The sequence below is a fragment of the Leuresthes tenuis genome, unplaced genomic scaffold, assembly GCF_036924035.1.
Source record: "Leuresthes tenuis unplaced genomic scaffold, fLeuTen1.0.hap1 SCAF_18, whole genome shotgun sequence".
Lineage (NCBI taxonomy): Eukaryota > Metazoa > Chordata > Actinopteri > Atheriniformes > Atherinopsidae > Leuresthes > Leuresthes tenuis.
In genome coordinates this window covers 9,058,073-9,075,397 of record NW_027325372.1, presented here as the reverse complement: position 1 = coordinate 9,075,397, position 17,325 = coordinate 9,058,073, and the positions used below count along the sequence as shown (strand labels likewise).

General features: G+C 40.2%; 2 protein-coding genes across 4 annotated transcripts in view; one reads left to right on the top strand and one right to left on the bottom strand.

The window, feature by feature from the left end:
• Positions 1-8,756, top strand: part of rbms3 (RNA binding motif, single stranded interacting protein) — a 282,860-nt gene extending 274,104 nt beyond the window's left edge. For all 3 annotated transcript variants that reach the window (XM_072370235.1, XM_072370238.1, XM_072370236.1), the window contains one exon: positions 1,613-8,756. In XM_072370235.1, coding sequence (XP_072226336.1) covers positions 1,613-1,616 — 4 coding nt within the window. In that variant the 3' untranslated portion in view covers positions 1,617-8,756. The remainder of the gene's footprint in view (positions 1-1,612) is intronic.
• The window catches only part of LOC140274859 (palmitoyltransferase ZDHHC3-like), a 350,244-nt gene that overhangs the window by 86,986 nt on the left and 245,933 nt on the right, over positions 1-17,325 (bottom strand). The gene's annotated exons all lie outside the window — the stretch shown is intronic.

The window sequence follows — 17,325 nt, the reverse complement described above, 5'->3', positions numbered from 1 at the left end:
TGATGCCTGGATATTACGACATTTAATACCAGAAATTGTTGCTGCCAATAAAAGAACGAACCTTGCTTTGTTAGTTATTTATTTTTACTAGATAAACCCAAAACAGACCACCATGTTCGGTCTTTTTATCGTTAGATCTTAGAATTATTGTAGGGTTGTATTAGGTGTGCAGACAGTGGCCCATCTGGTCAAATATTTTGTTACCAATAATAAAGCATGTGTGTAAAAGATAACCTGATTTCTAAAAGGCAGAAAATTGATGATGAAGTGGAATACTTTTCCCCCGACATTTATAGTTTCAAAATGACTGAATGACTGAAGGCCTTTAGCTAAAGTGTTGGAATCGTGCAGTATCTGAGCTGTTTCTGCAAAGACAGTTTCATCCCTGCAGATTTTCTTTCATTCTTCCCTCTAGTTCTGAGAGATTTTGGTGTTATCCTGCATGCCCCGCTCTGTGGTCATCCCACAGGTTTTTGATGATGTTTAGTGCAGTAAACTGTGAGGGATATAGCAAAACCTTGAGCTCACGTTTTGATTTTATGATTTGAATTTCTTACAGATGGTTTGATGTTTACTTCCAGGATTTGCTGGTATTTAGTTGAATCTATTATTCACTCTATCAGTGAAATGTTCCCCGTGCGTCTGGCTGCAACTTAAGCCCAAAGCGTGATTGATCCTCCGCGGGGGTTAATAGTTGGAAAGGTGTTCTTTTCATGAAAATAAGCACCTTCTTTTTCCCCAAACTTATCTTTGCTCATTGCGAATCCCTGCAGAGTCAGAGTTTTCTTGTTTTTCTCAGGTTTTGACTCAATCTCCACTGTTCCAGCACATTCCAATTTGTAGAGAGGGCAACCTGAAAACACCCTTTTTCTGCTTTGTAGACATCGGTTATTTTTACTTTTACTGTTTCTAAGTTTAAAAATGTACATAACCTGGCCTTTGAACTGTGAACAATCCTCCAACTATTAGCCCTTGCAGGCTCATTAAGGTCTGAGACCACAGTAAAAGTTATGAGGGCTCAAATCTCTTGTAGTGCTCAAACTTTTTGCTTGGTATGCTTTTCCATCACCCCCCCCCCCCCCCCAACCCAACTCTGAAATTATATAAATTCTGCTTAAAATATAGAAAATAATCCCTCATCTTTCACTTTATTTCCTTTGGAAATAAGTTAATCTTCAGTAATATTAGATATTTACTGTCACAGAAATTTTTGACCAAACCCTTGCATGCCATCGTAGATGATCTCAGTCTTATATGAATGGGAAAGCTTCTTGCCACTGAATTATCTGGTTACCTGAAGGAATATTCCTTCTGTCACAATTTGTGAAATGTTTTGTGAATGAGAAAATCACTCAGGTTGTCAGGTATTTCTGTCTGACAAATGTTTTTATTGAGCAACACAGGACTTATGGCTGATGTGAAAATGAAACATAGTGCCATTACAAAAATTATTCAAATTACTGGTGGATGCTGTTGTCATTTGCTTGTCGTTTTGACAGCACTTTTACTCTTTAATGTGCTGTCAGCTGTCAGCTCTCAGCTCTGTTGCTCTTCAGTGTTTCTAAAATTGTGCTTTCATTACTACCCTCCTGTTCTCTCCTCTTTCCATCAGATAGCAACGGCCTGAGCGAATGTTCCTGTGACAGCGTTGCCTTGAGACAGAGGGTGGCTGCACTGTGAATGTGAGGAAAAGAGAAAAGAAAGAGATTGCTTCCAGATTGCCCAGGCACCAAAAAAAAAAAAAGAGACACTTTTTTCATTTCCTACCTGGCCTACAAGAAGAAAGAAAAAAAAAAAGACGGCAGCGGCAAGGAGTGCTGAGGGAAGGGGATGTGGGGAGATTGCTGGGCACAGTGCAAAGAAGTGAAATTGTTTAGTCTGGGAACCTGCCTGAAGGGCTGGGCTGAAGCTTGAAAAGTTTCTCAAAGAAAATTCTCAACCATTTAAAAAAAAAAAGGAAAAACAAACAAAAAATAAAATAGACAAAAAAAAGGTTGAATGCGCAGGTTAGGCGATGAAGTTTATTTTGTAATTAGAAAAGGGGAGTCAAGTTTGAGATACACAGAGATTGTCTTCCTCAGATATTAAGCTACAGTTTCTTTTCAGTCTTTTTTATGTTCTAGTGTTAAATCTTAGTTTTCTAGATATATTCAAAAACAAAGTGTTTGTTTTTTTTTTCCTTTCTTGAATCTTCATGGCCTTAATTTGAAGGGCGCCAGAAACTTTTTACAGAGTTAAAGTCTGACGTCTGGGGAGAAAAAAAAAGCAAAACACAGTCTCTTGGACCACTTGGAAGGGTGCAAGACACTGAATGAGTTACTCTACAGAGGGGGGAAAAAAAGAATCTATCACATAAGCTGTACAGATTTAATAGAGAAAAGCTTTTTCTTTTCTTCATTAGAAGAAAACTTTGATAATTATTATGTCAGAGGTAACTAAGTGTCAGAAGTAAACAAAATGTCTGTTTTTGGGGGGGAAAGAATACTCGGGGCAGTGGGGGTGGGTGGGGTGGGAGGGTGGAGCATTGAAGAGATTTTTCACCATGAGGAAAAAAAAAGAAAACATGCTGCGTTGTGGATGCAGTCTGTTGCAAATGCTGAATTTGTTTTTTTTTTATTATTATTATCATTATTATTTTACATGGCAAAGTTGCTGTCGACGACATTAGTGCTTTTTATCTGCCACATTTTACCTTTTTTATGAGCTTTAAGATGTTTTTAGTCCGCTTTGCTTGTCACACTGCAAAAAAAAAAAAAAAGGAGGAGAAAAAAATATATAAAATGAGTAGGAAGAAGAAGAAAAAAAAAACTACAGAAAAAATTCTGGCAGTAAAAAATAAAAACAGTAGATTCAGTAGGAGCTTATGGTTTAAACCAATCAGCGCAAAAGCAATAGAAGAAATTGTTGACAATTTCTGTAGTTTTTCCTAGTTGTGGATCAAATGCAGCCCATGGATGGCCATTTTTATACCAAAGATGAAGAGACACTCTGAACCAGAGTTTTGTTTTGTTTTGCTTTGTTTTTCCTTTTCATTTTTCAGTTTGATTTTGTTGTTGTTGTTGTCGTTGATGTTGTTATTGATGTTAATGTTGATATTGCTGTTGTTGTTGCTGTTGTCTTTTTTTTTTTCTTTCCTTTACCTTAATGGCCGGACCAGTCCTTTCTATCCTTCCTATGTTCTTTTCATCGGGTTTGTCACGATTGTCCGAGCTGTCAAACGCGCACACACACACACACGTGCGCACACGCACACACACTCAGATACTGTATGAGCACACATATCACATTACATACTACACTTCTAAACTCACACACGCCCACATCAGACAGCATTTAAAAGTGTGACATGCCAATCTTTCTTCACCTCCTTTGTCTTTTCTTTGAAGTCTTGTCCCCCTCCATGAAGCTCTCCCAAACCGTGGGTGCATTCCACGTCTTTCTCAGATCCTGCAGAGAAAACTTAAGAAAACAGACCGGGGAATGTTGCTACATACGCTACGCGAACATTGATGCTTTCCATCCAGCTTTGTCCTCTTTGTGATTTGTGTTTGTCTCTTTGTCTCTTTGATTCAACGATAACTATCTCTCAGCATACTAAGCTTCAGTGGGAATCACCCTGCTGCTGTTTGACCTTATGTTGATCCCTCTGTCATCCCAACACAGGGCACTTTTTTATATTTGATAAGAGATGAGTTGTAAGTCCTATTTGATGCATATTGTACAGCAGGTAAGTTGTTAGTCACAAAAAGTGTACAACTTTGACATATTTAGTAGTGATTGCATAAACTTTATGGCACTTAATGGCACTCACCTAATTTGTCTGGCAGACAGTGTATATTAAAACAGCAGCTTTAGAGCCCAATCAGCCCAGATGCCAGTGTAAAACATCCTTCTTATGTTTATTGAAACCATGAAATTGTATTATCTCAACCTTTCTCTACAAACACATCCAGGAGCTTTCATCTTATCATGCACATGTGTTATTGACCAGGAAGGGTAGTTGTGAAATAAGTCACTGGACCTCATGTTTCATCTGTTCTTGTATTGGGTTTGTTTTACTTTAGTTTCTACTTCTGTGTGGTTTCGACCATGTGTGTGTGGATTTTACCTGATGTGCTAGATGGTTTGTTATACAGAACGATCTGGAAAGACCTCTGTAGAAACTGTTTGCGTGAAACCTTTTTCTTCATCTCTTCAGCCAATCAAATCTTCAAAGTGCTACAAAAGGGCTCTGCTCATGGATTATCTTATGACTAAGAGCTGCTATTGTTGACTGTTCTCACACTTAAAACTCACCGTAGCTGCCACAAGACTCCAGCTGCCTTGTGAGGTGAGTCTGGCTGGGTTTAGACAACAAAACTTAGGCAAAGATCATGGTTTGAGGTTAAATATACCCTTTCAGAACCCGTTATGCTCTTAAGTGTCATTGTGTGATGAAATGAAAGTGACACCAGACTCTGACAGTTATTAAAAGCAAATGTCTGTGGGATCTATGATTAGTAAATGACAACGTTTTACTCTGGCAACTGGGCTGAGGACATTTTGGGAAAAGTGTTTTTTAGCTCTCTTCAGAAGTACAGCAAAAAGAGAAAATTGATTGATTGTTTTAACAGGGAAGTAAAAGAAAAGAAAAAGAAGAGAAACACAGTAAAAAAAAAACAATTAATGAAATTAAAGGCTGGACTATTTCTTGGCTAGTTGCAGGCATGTCATCGCTGTGAGATTGACAGAATCCATCCGACTATTCCTTTAAGATATATGGTAACTGAAGCAGGGCTGATTCTTTTATTCACGAACTTGACTTTGCTTACTGTGTCTTTTTTGCATTGTAACACTACCGTCACATTTCTACCATCACTGTGATACTAACAAGGCATAGTAAAAGTGTGTTCAAAGCTAAAAATGACCCTGATTGTCCTGAACATCCCCCTTATCATCTGCCAAGAACAAGTTCAGCACACCTGTGGGAGCTAAGTGGGCTCCTCACCAGCCATAACAAGATGTTGATGGCAGTTCCATCTTCGACCTCACTGCTGAGTGTCAGATACACCCCTTGTTATCCCAATAGGTTGCACAAACAATCCAGTCTCTTCTGATCCAGTCTTTCCATCCCTGGGCAGCATGAGGTTTTCAGTGACTTCATGTCTGAGGATTGTCCCCAAGGAAATTGCCTGTGGGAATACAGCCATTTCTACCCACATTACAGCAGTCTGTGTGTGTGTCTTCTCTGTTCACCCGTGCCCTCCCACTCTTCCCCTGCTGTGGTGTTACAGCACTAAAAAAGGCACCACAGTCGGGCACCATTAATGCACCGTGGTCAAGCCAGGCTCCTTTGCTCTCATTTTCTCCCACTGTCCTCTTCTGCCTCTTCCCCCTCCTCCCACACTCTCTCTGAGGTTTCTCCTCTTTATTGGGTGGTGCAGAAGCAGAACTACAAACCAATTTCAGTCACTCTTGCAATGAGGCTTGACGGGCCCAATTTGTCTCCCTCCAGGGCAATAGGATCCACTCCAGTGTCCCTCAAAAGACTCCTTTCTTCCTGACAGAGAGGGAGCTTTTTGTTTGGTGACAATTGCAAGTGAGCTCTTGCAGTTCGTGTGACTCATTCAAAGACAGTGCTACTGATGGCATGCACATTACAAGCAACATGCATGGCGATGTTTGTAAGTAACAATCAAACTGTACATCGAGTGCCTTTAAACAAAGCTTCCAAATGATTCCACATTATCCGTGTAGTAGTTACTAAAGCAAAGCACATGGAAGAGCTTGCAGAAAAAGTGGTGCAAAAGACATACTTAGAAATACTGAATCTGCTCAATGGTGCTAAAGAGGGTGCTGTCCTGTTTCAGTGATCTTTGATGAGATGGCCACTGTTGATCATTTGGCCCTGAACTCACTCTGTTCACATGACAGTACACAAAAGAAACAGGCACACAGGTTCATGAAGTGAACTACACCGTAAAAGCCATACTTTCTTTTAATTTCAATCAGTCAAACAACAAATAACCTTGTCTTTAATCTGCCAGCGAAGGTATGAGACAATGTGTCTTCAAACTTTCCATCCAGCTGTTTATTGTCCAGTCAAATCAACTTATGTTCTTTTTCTTCCATCTGATCTGCCAGTCAACATCTGCTTTCACTTGCCTCAAAGCTACAATTAGCCCATATCTCCCTGTGAAAAAGCCTCTTCTGCACTGAAGTCTTAAACAACTGGCAAATGTTGAGGGATTTAACGCGAGCTTGATGTGCCAACACTGCTCATCTGTACTTACTGTATTCCATTTTAAGTGTCCTGATGAAACAACAGAGCTGCTACACTTTAACTTTACCAGTGTTAAGCTAGTATGTGTGTTTCTGTATGCATGTGTGAAGATTTATTTTTGTTAATGGTTCGACTTTTAGCAAGGTTATGAATCCAGCATAGCTAAAACCGAGTTCTCCAGACTTTTACAGCTGCTGTTTTATAGTACAGAGGATCATTTGAGGCCTAATAGGACTCATAATGTATAAGTTGCACATCAAAGAGCAGAACATCCTCCAAATGGTTTGAGATTCAGTGGTGATGGCATTATGGGAAATAGGATTACAAATAGCTAAGGGATTAAGAAAAAAATGCACAACAAAGAACATCAGCTCTATTTTGGTAATGGAGATTCAAGAAAGAAAAAAATGTTAAGGCAGGTGCTTGCTACCAATATTTCACATGGATCTGAAAGATTACCCAACAAACAGAAATGGCTTTTTCTTAATAGCACAATGGCAAAATGTACCTTTCAGAATACAAATACCTTCTTGGTAGTCTGCAGAGGGCATGCCTGCAATTTTAAGGAGGCTGTAACAGAAATCTGCCCCCAGTCAGCTCATGTGTCAGCACAAACCAGGAGCCAGCTACACCAGGAGAGAGAGGGTGTGTGTAAAAGGAGGATGATCATTAGTTCCTGTTGCCGGGCAAAAGTGGTCCTAGCCTCGAGTTCATACAGCACTATGTGCCCTGTGCAGGACTTGGCGAGGTGACTTACGTGACCCCCTCACTAATTAGGAAAGCATTCTCCTCCCTTCTTTTTTCATCACAACAACACAGTCTCTTCTCTTTGAACACAGCTGCTCATCATGTTGTATCTCACACAGTCTTGAGTTTTGACTGACATACCTTACTCTCACTCTGCCAGCCATCATTTCACATCTCACATGTCCTTAGTTTCCTTCTTCGTCAAGTCAACGTTAGTGTCCCTCTCTGCTTTTGGAGTAAACATAAAATTCTAATCTGTTGCTCTGTCACCATCTGTGTGGCTGTACCTGTACAACTAGAAACCATGTTCTCTCACATTACCTTTGATGTGACTTGTGATGCATGCCTGAGCATGTAAAAACCATGCTGAACTAGCAAGAAACAGTTGCTTGTAAAATGCGGTGGGTCCAGTGTTGTTGTTGGTCAGTTAGCTTTTGAAAACAGGCCTCTGGATTATAATTCTCCCTGCTGAGTGTGAAGAGCAGGTTTGAGGGGTAATGTCCTTATTTGCGTACCATTTCTAATGCTGATTATACACATGGGCCTTCCTCTTTGCAGTCTGCCAATCAAGAGTGAGGAATGTATCCTTTGCAGTAAAGTTTATGCAATCATATTTGAAGATCTTGAAATTCTGACTTACAGTAATGCAGTAAATCTCACTCACCTGATGCCCTGATTAATCAGATGCTTTGAGTTTTTTGCCCAACTTCTATTTGATGCAGGACAAAGGCAGATTAAGATTAAGGCAAATTAAGAGTAAATGTTGCGAAATACAACATTTTCTTTCCTTTCAGTCTTCTTTGGGGTAACTGTGACGCCCTCTACAGTACAAAGATATTCTGATCTCCTGTGAGCTTACCCACACCAATGAAATACACATCCTGAGACTTTACATCTTGGTCTTCTCCATGTGTCAGTCTCTTAAGGCGAGGTGCGTATTTCACTCCCTTTAAACAGAAAGATTCTCTCAATCCGTCCTTCACTCACCACTCCTCAGATCACTGCCACCACACTATCACAGTCCTACACTCATTAGATGTATTAGACATCATACTTACATTTGTCAGTTGTCGCAAGGCTCTTCTTCGTGAGCGGACTCGTAGCCACCCCACTTTGATTGTTGTGTGTTTGGAAAACAGCAGTTCAGAGTTGCTCTCGCAGACTGTCTCTCACGGCAGAGTGTCAAGGAGAACTGTGGCTCAATAACTCATCGCAGACCAGCACTTTCACACACTCACACATAATGCAGTGGGAAAATTGCTGAGACTACCCCCCTAGAAGAGCGAGGCCCTGGGCTTTTAATTGATGCTTCGGTCCACCTTTGATGAGAGCTATCGATTGGCTACACAACCCCAGGAGCTCCAGCCAGCACAGCCCACGTGGAGTCTCCCCCGATAAAATACTGAATCTAACAATCACTAGGAAATTATTTTGAGGTAGCCAGCACAAAATGGGACGCATTTACCAGAAAAAGAAAAAAAACAAGGTAACTATTTATTAGGACAGCAGAGCGGTTTTTAATTTGTTTTGTGTTGTTTTTCTCTTTTGGTTGTTTTTGTTGGTTTTTCCACTTTTCTTAGTTTCAGCGCCGAGGAGGACACGGTCACGCCTCGCACACGCTGCTCAGTGTGTGCGATCTTTGAGAAATTATCTGTACATCTGTGGATGTTAGGATTTGACTTGGGTTTTATGAGTTGTTTTTTCTCTCTGATGAAGCTTTCAATAAAAAAAATGTGGGAAAAAAGCAGCAAGGAGTGTGGTTATGTTTCAGTCTGCCTCACAAATAATTTGTTTTATGACAACTTGCTTTCTTCCTGTCAACCGATTATTATCCTACAAAGAACTCCCTCACACACACACAGTAAAATCTTCCTCATAGCCGATTATCTATATGACCGAATTGAAGTGGGAAGCCAGAGGAAACCCTGTTATTATCATTCAGGCTGATGGCACCTGCTGTGTGTTGACCTTGGGCCCTCACATCCTCTCATAATTACAGCCCTTGCAAATAGTGCTAATACCTCTAAATGGGATTTCCCCCTCCATAGCTCATATGCCCTAGATTGGACATAAAGTGGTCATAATCAAAGACGGAGGAGTCTGCTGGAGGAAGAAGTGGATCAATGACAATCAATCTTCTTCTTCACTCTCATTTAGGCCCAATCAATTGCTGTCCTTGTCACCTCCTAGGACGCTTGTACAGTCAATACGACAGCTACACGGTCGTCACAGCCTGAGACGTCTCAACAAGATCAAAGTAACAAGACCGGCTCTCCAAGATGGCTTGATAGAAAACAATTGACTGGTAGGCTTGGACTGAATGTCAAGTGTTGATGCTTCCCTCTTGCATCTGCTAATGTGTGGACACACAGAAGTACCCTAGTGCTCAGCAGAGATACCAGACGATGTGGCGCATATACAGCAATTTAAAAATCTGTACTTCTCTGAGGGACTCCTCTCTGAGCCGTGGTTTTCTCAACTTCACAGCGAATAGCTGTTAAGGCTGTGAAAATGCTGTGGGATCCTTTATCGAGTGAAATGCCACAGATTCAATCTCACTCCCTTGGAGCCAAGCAGCCTCCTTATCTGGGCTTATAGAGATGTAGCAGCTGAGCACCACAAGGGTGCAGCATACCAACACAGATGTTATCTTGTGTGTGTATTTCACAGAAGACTGAGGACCCCCCTCCCCCCCTCCAGCGTGCACATACTATCACATCCACACGTTGGATACAGATCAAGGACATCTCCACTGTGGTAAACACAACGACACAATCAGCCTTTCTATCGATTATGTGCCATCTGCTGAATATGTACGCAGGTCAGGACGGAAACGTGCACTCATATAAAATACATCTGTCCGGCTCTTTGTACTGATTGTTTGATGTGTATTTATGAGACAAACATGCTCTTTTAAGGATGGCGGAAGCTGATGGCAAACTCCACTTGGCTTTTTTTTTGTTAGTTTGTTTATTTTCACACTATAAAGAATGCCTAAATTAACTACATATAATTTGGTGCAGCAACACAAACCCATGAAAATGATTAAAAAATACTGCACATTAATTAGCTTGTGATCTTTTCTTCCTCCTCCTCGTATCTTCATCAAGGGGATGTAATTGCAAGCGCTGCACTCTCTTAATTGTCCAGATGTAATAAACATGCCTTGTGTGGTACAAACCAAGCAGCAGTAATTAGCTACAACCATTGTTTAGGTAGTAAAGATTATCAATTTGCCTAAGACAAATGATCTGCATGGACCCTGGGATGGCAACTTCTTACCTCCCAGCAAGTTGAACACAACTCATTTCATTGCAGGTCAGTCTAAACTGGGCCTTCAATTAAATCGGGCTTAATTGGGACAGTGGCCCTTTATGACCTTGAGCCTCCAGAAGCAGACTGAGGGATTTTGCATCCAATCACGACTCTGTGATGATCAGCAACTACAGACACACACCAGGTGCTTCGAAAGAGAGACATAATAACCCAACAGAACTTCTACACTACTGGGCAAAAGTCTAAATAATACCCACCTAGGAGGGATTGTTGAACTATGAATCTTTGATAAGCCTAAAAAAAAAAACATGATTGCAGCACTGGGACAGTAAACCTCATTACAAGAAGCTAAATAAGGGTATCTCATTAGTTAGAAAAATGCATGATTCATGTTTCTTTTTTTAACTATGTGTGTGTTAGATACACGAGGCATCATTGAATGAGTTACATGGTTAATAATTTGGAACAAATCTGAAATAGTTGGATTTGCGCTGACTGGGATTTGACTTTGTCTGTCCCTTTGGTCACAATTCCTGTCAGTAATGATTCTAATATATTCACTAGTTAATCAGATGTGGCAGGAAAGAATCAATCAAAAGGTAATCTGGGTTTGAAACAGGTTTGATGAAAAAAATATGAAGGTTAAAGTTAATGTGATCTGAACTGTACAGTTTGTAGACTGACGTCCAGGTTTACCTCCAACCTGCACTTGTGCACAGGCAGTTTTTCCTGTGCAATTACATCACAATGACAAATCACCCTCTATTTTACCTCTAAAAGTGGTGGTTTAGATTATCTGACTAAACTACGGTCTTGTTCACATCCTGAAAAATATCCCTCTCTTGTCTTGTCCCTGATGTGCTGTATGTGATCATCATTGTGCTGTACTTTTTCAGCACGACTGCACAGAACCTACCGAGCCATTTCTTGCAGTTTGCTGGAGGTAGATCGTGAACAAAGGAGAAATTATTTATATTTAGTCAAGGATCAAATGATTTTCTTTGAAATTGCAAATCTCTCTCGACGCAACTTAAAACAACTGCTTCATTTTCTAAGGGCTGTTTCTCAGAAGGACTGAGGATAAACTGAAGATTTGAAAAGGAGTTTAGAAAAAGTGCAGGCTTAAGAGCAGCTGAGGGTGATCAGGTTAGTGGAAACAGGTGGGCTAATGGAAAGGAGTGGGATAGATAAATGGTGAGATGTTGAGAAGAAACAAAGTAACTGTAGGTCATTTGCAAAGGTTGACCACAATAAGCACATGACTGACACCTAAAAATGCCCTTATTAGCCTCTGTCAGGGATACCATTTCTGCTCTCTGTTGGTGCCTCTTTGACTGGTGATGGCCACGACTTCAAAACTGAGGCTGATCTGTAGTTTACACCCATTTTAGGTGTGCATATTGTTTTGCTGTAATGTTCAAATCATCATGTGAAATGAAAGAAAAACAAGCAAACAAGTCCACCAGACTTAGAAAATGAGTTACATCAAACCACAGTCTTTCGTTGCACCATCATCTATACATTTTTTTATCATAATTCTACAGGATATAAATTTTCATTGCATTTTTCCACATCTTCTTATTCATATCTATTAATACTGTCATAAAGTTGTGTTAGAGTGTCTTGGAGCCTAAACATAACTGGTCCCTGGACTGTCGTCATATTAAAACACTGTCTTCAGTCATTTGGGCCAGTTTTGGACAGATCAGCCGTCATATTATCTTGTAATTTTATATACAGTATCACCACACTCTGAATTTCCTCAGAACTCATAGAAGAGTTTTCATATTATTCTTTTACAAACAAAAACTATGTTGTTTTGCTTCATTTGCTCATTTCTTTCACTCAACTCAATAAACACACTGTACCCACCCAGCTCTAAGACACTGACAGGTACTTAGTGACTAGATATTAAACATGGCAGAGCATTTAGCAGCCAAAGAGCCCGATATTTCCCCCAAGAGGAGTATTATATTATGATATTAGACTTACATCAATTAAGTCATTAGAAATGTGGTTCCAACTGAATGTCATTGTCAGTGTAAAGTGTTGGTGATATCAGCTGTGCAACACTTTAGGCAATCACACAATATGTCATCTATGTGTGAATTTTGGCTTGTTGTCGGTGGAGTTCTGCCCGCAGGCGTGCAAAACCTCTTTAACTTGCAGCTTGTAATCTGTTTGGTTATTATAGCACATGTATTAAGAAACAAGGTGGGAACATCTTTGCCAGATGTGCTCCTCAGGCCAAAGAAAAAACAAATGAAAAGCGTAGACGTCTTACCCCTCATTTACAATAGAATCCCATGTGGCAACACATTCATTCAGACAGCAGCTCCATTTCAATATTCCCATGATAAATTACTGTCATTGTATTGCAGGAATTGGGAACACAGCCAAAGCCCATTGAAGTTTTCAACAATATTAAGGAAACAATTGTATCCCAGGAGATACAACGGGCTGCACAGAAGGCATTGTTCCCCAGGTGGCACAGCAGCACGTCTGAGACAAAGTCCAGCTCAGCTTTCAGGATGCTGATGCCAGTAAGTGTTCAGAGAGAACACGAAGGAACTCACAACTCTTACATGAATGTGCTGATGAAATCCTCATGTAACAAATCTGTCTGACAAAAAGTAGTTCATACAGGCAAAATCAAGAATTTAGATGAAGGCTGATTTAGTTCCAGGCTCCTGCCTTTCTGCTTGCTGCTTCACCGTCTTATTTGTCACAGCCGTTAGTGATGTTGTCAGCAACACACGTGCGCTTTGTTCTTTGGCATGTCAAAGAACAGAAATGTAATTTACATGTGTTCCAACAGCAGAGACAAAGAAGAGAGGAGGAAAGACTTTAAATTCTTGTGACTCAAGTAGATGTCAAGGTTTGTTTGAGCCAATTATCATCTGATTCTTATTAAACAAGCTGCTCTTACACTGTTTCACTTTACACATTTGGCCCTCTGCAGAATCTTGAACTTGAGTTTTTTTCAACTAACTGAACACTCTTAGTGGTTTAAAAGAAGTTGAGCTGTATGCAGAGCTCTTCTGTAAGGGTCGCCATGGGAATCATTTCGAAACTTCTTTTGATTTTTGTCCAAATACATCTGAGTTAAATTAGCATTTTCCTCATAATCTTCTTTTTTTTGTATTCCCTCCATTCCATGTGAAGTTTTTTGCGCAATGATCAAATCAAAGGGCCTCATTTACTTATCTTAAATTAATTCCTGATCTCGTTCGTAAAATCATTCCCAGCGTTGTGATTATGTTCAATCTATAAAAGATGCCAAGCGTGAAGGTAGCTTTCTTAAGCAAGTTCCATTTGCAACTCAAATACCTTGTGATCTCTTATCTCACATCTGATCCTCTTAAATTGACAACACCTGCTTGTCATTTCCCCTCGCATAATGCCACAACAAGTAAGAGTTTTGTCAGGTATAACCATGGTAACCTCTCTTTTTCAATACCACTGTTTGGATATGTGAAGGGAGGGTTAGATAGGTCAGGGCAGGGAGGGATAGATCAGAGCAGCCACAAATGGTTACATTTCTATCTGGAACAGGAACACCATGATATTCTTTTTATATATCTCTTCACAATGACAAATTCTATCAGACAACAAACAATTGATTTTCATTACCCTTTAAGAGCTTGTAAAAGAAACATTATCTCTTGTAAAATAATACATGAAGTGAGCAGCAAGCATTTTACTCTGTGATGTTTGAAAAAGAAGTTGATTCAAAATGAGGAATGTTCTCCCTAAAGAAGTGCTTCATAAGAAATAGAATTTGGAAGATTTGATTTTGAGTCAGTTGATTAAAACAGACAAACTTATCATCTCATGACCTATTCTTTATGCATTTCAGTCCTTGGTTGTATCAATGCTGGGTATATAAATCTGTAATAACTCATGTACATGACATTCTGCAGTTTAAGGGTGCATACATGAGACATTATAATAAGCATTCACTGCTCATTGTTCCGTTGAAGAGACTAAAGGCTGCAGTACAGATCTTGCTCGGCCCTCTGATGCTTGTCCTTTTTTCCAAATGACAATCGATAAGGGAATCGATAAAGAACAGAATCGTTAAGCAGAATCGAAAATGGAATTGGAATCGTAAAAATCTTATCGATTCCCATCCCTACTGCCCATCCCTTTTTTTTTACCAAGAAAACTTTGTGAAGGCAAACAGCATTTGAACTTGTGATATTTCGTTTAGATATTACAGATTTATGATGCTGTCTAAGTTCACTGCACACAACTGAAGCATGTAGTTCCTCTCATTATAGCCAAATGCACCGCAGCTTTACAACCAAAGCAAAACTATTGCCACAACTACAGCTACGTCATCACATTGGCTTCAGGAATAATGACAGCCACAGCCCGTCTCAGCTGGTTCAAGTGAACTACTTTCTCCAGCTTTATCTATATGCTATGATGCAAACTGCTCTCTGCCACAGCTGAGGGCCACACTCATGTATGCACAACCAAAGGTGATCCTCTACATAATGCACAAATATGTCATAAACCAAGTCAGACTTCCTCTGTGTTTCAGGGGGGAATTAAAAGTTAATGCAAGGCAATGTGCAGTATTCCAAGGCGCTGCAAAATTTATGGCAAGGGAGTGCAAAAGTAAATCAAAAGGCAAAAGAGCAAGAGAAAGGGAATATGAGCAACCAATCTGTCCATGAGGGCAGCAGGATGAGGCTCTAACAGCTCACTGTCACCTCCAGGCTAAGTGAAGTGATCCCCAGCAGCAGCACGCAGGTGGATAAACAGCCCTCTGGTAAAAGAGGGGGACCACATGTGCTCCAGTGGCCAGCTGCAGCACCCCAGCGCTGCTGATTAGTGGGACGGTAATCTGAATACTTGTAAGCTACCAACATTTGAGGGAATAAAACACAGTTCCAGCACTCAGAAAACTCCCACACACCACTGCCCGTCCAGATGTGACCTTTGTGTGTTAGGAAATCATACGATGGGAGGAAACGTGACTCTGTCTAAAGTAACACACTGAAAACATCCTTTATTACAAACAAGCGGCACGCTGATTGATTTATTTGTGAAAATGATACTTTGACATGGAATAACAGTAGTAGTTTTAACCTTAGCACCCACAAGAACTTATTCACAATTTCATGTGATGCAGCAAAAAGCTCCAGGCATTTCCATTTAAATTAAGGCTTTTTTCGATTAGAACTAGCTTCCAACATTTGTTTAAATGGTTTTAGACTTTACTGTAATCCCTCTGATGTCATTGTTTGTCCATTTCCTTTTCACATCACTCGGTGTTCACTTCATCTGTCAGCTGGATGACCATTTGCCCTCGTGTTATGAACACTTTGTGAAAGAATGGCGCATATAGCCCAAATGGCATGGCCTCTCCATTGAGAATAACAATAGAAGTTGGGCTTGGTTGAGAGCGAAATACCACTCTATAAATACATTAGGAGTGCTGTGGAAGGTTGGTGTTGACTGCCTGAGGTGGTTCTGATTTAAGGTTCAGCAGATGAGTGCAGACTGTAAGTAAGAAATGAGTGCTGCTTATTCTGGGTCAGCACACATATGCACTTACAGCACACCATGCACAATTTAAATGGGCATACAGTACTTCAAAGCTGTCCATTTTTGTTCTTTGCCTCACATACACACATCTCACCAAACTCAGTACTGTGTTTTGCACAAAGTCTTCTAATCTCTACAGAGTTATGGTACATTACACATGTTATGGCTGCGGCAGACTAACCCACTGCTGAACTACAAAGAAGCTCAACATATAGGTGAGGCTGAAGTCAGAAAGGGGCCCAAACTCTCTTAAGCACTCCCACATGTGCAGTGCGTCAGCCAACTTTTGTTCGGGCCTGCATGTCTGTCTACATTTCTATGTGCAGTTTTCTTTTTGATATTTGGGAATGTGGCCGGCCAAAACAAATCTATGCAAGTATGACATCATTTTTATGTTACCGTATGTCTGTATGGGCTGCAGCCTACAAATCCTGAGGATAAAACAGAGCAAAACAGCCATCGGTAGAGATTAACAGTCTCTGAATCAACACCGTCTGGTCTGGTTTACCCTGAAAAACAATTTCCAGTGAAGCTCATGAAGCAATACTCCCACCTTGAGTGTCTAGATGGAGTAGAAACAGTAAAAAGTTGAGCTGCTCTTACTTACTGTGAATTCACTGTTTCTTTCTGTATTCTAAAACAATTTTGAACAATGTTTTTTTGTAAAGTATTTGTCCCTCAAATGTGTGGGAGTCACAAGCAGTTTGTGCACAAAGATGCGGAACCCTTGTGTCCAGCCTTACAGTTGATGAACCGTAAGACAGCATACTATCACATGAAATATGTCACTCACAGTGGAAAAACACACGCAGGAGAATTATCAGACAGCCCTGTTAATGTAAAACTTTTGCTGTTAGTATATTCTTACCGCTTGCAGTGAAGACAGGTTGAAGAAATACTCTTCCTTTTTCTAGTTTCTAGCTCATAAGCTTTCAAGTCTTCAAATTTGAAGATCTGATCACACCAATATTCCAAGACCTACAGCTGAGTTTAACCCAAGTATGTAACCCAAATATTAAGAATAACACACCTGAAATGACTTATTGTTTCTTCAAAATTGATGGAAGCTTAAAACGTGAGGAGGTAACAGCTTCAGCCGCAATCTTTACTGTCAGTGAAGCAGTGTTGTTCATATTGATCAACCGATGCGCTTCTCTGTTGCTTGTGTGACTTCTGTTCGTCTGTGTTAATACTCCTGAACACAACAGGTGATGCATCCAGTTGTGATGTCATGTTATTTTTATTCTTTTTTGCATACTCATACTTTTTCCTTCCATGTGTCCTTGAAATATAAAATGTGCTTTTAGTTAGCTGTGGAACAAAGGCATATTTTATGAGGAGCTGGAGTTTTACCAAGGACTTTGACACATATGTGTTTGACACTTGTGCACGGCTGCTAGACTCAACAGTGGATGAGTGGATGAAAAACTGTATTATGTCTCTTCACAAAACCATCATCACAGGAACTGGGCTTAAACTTT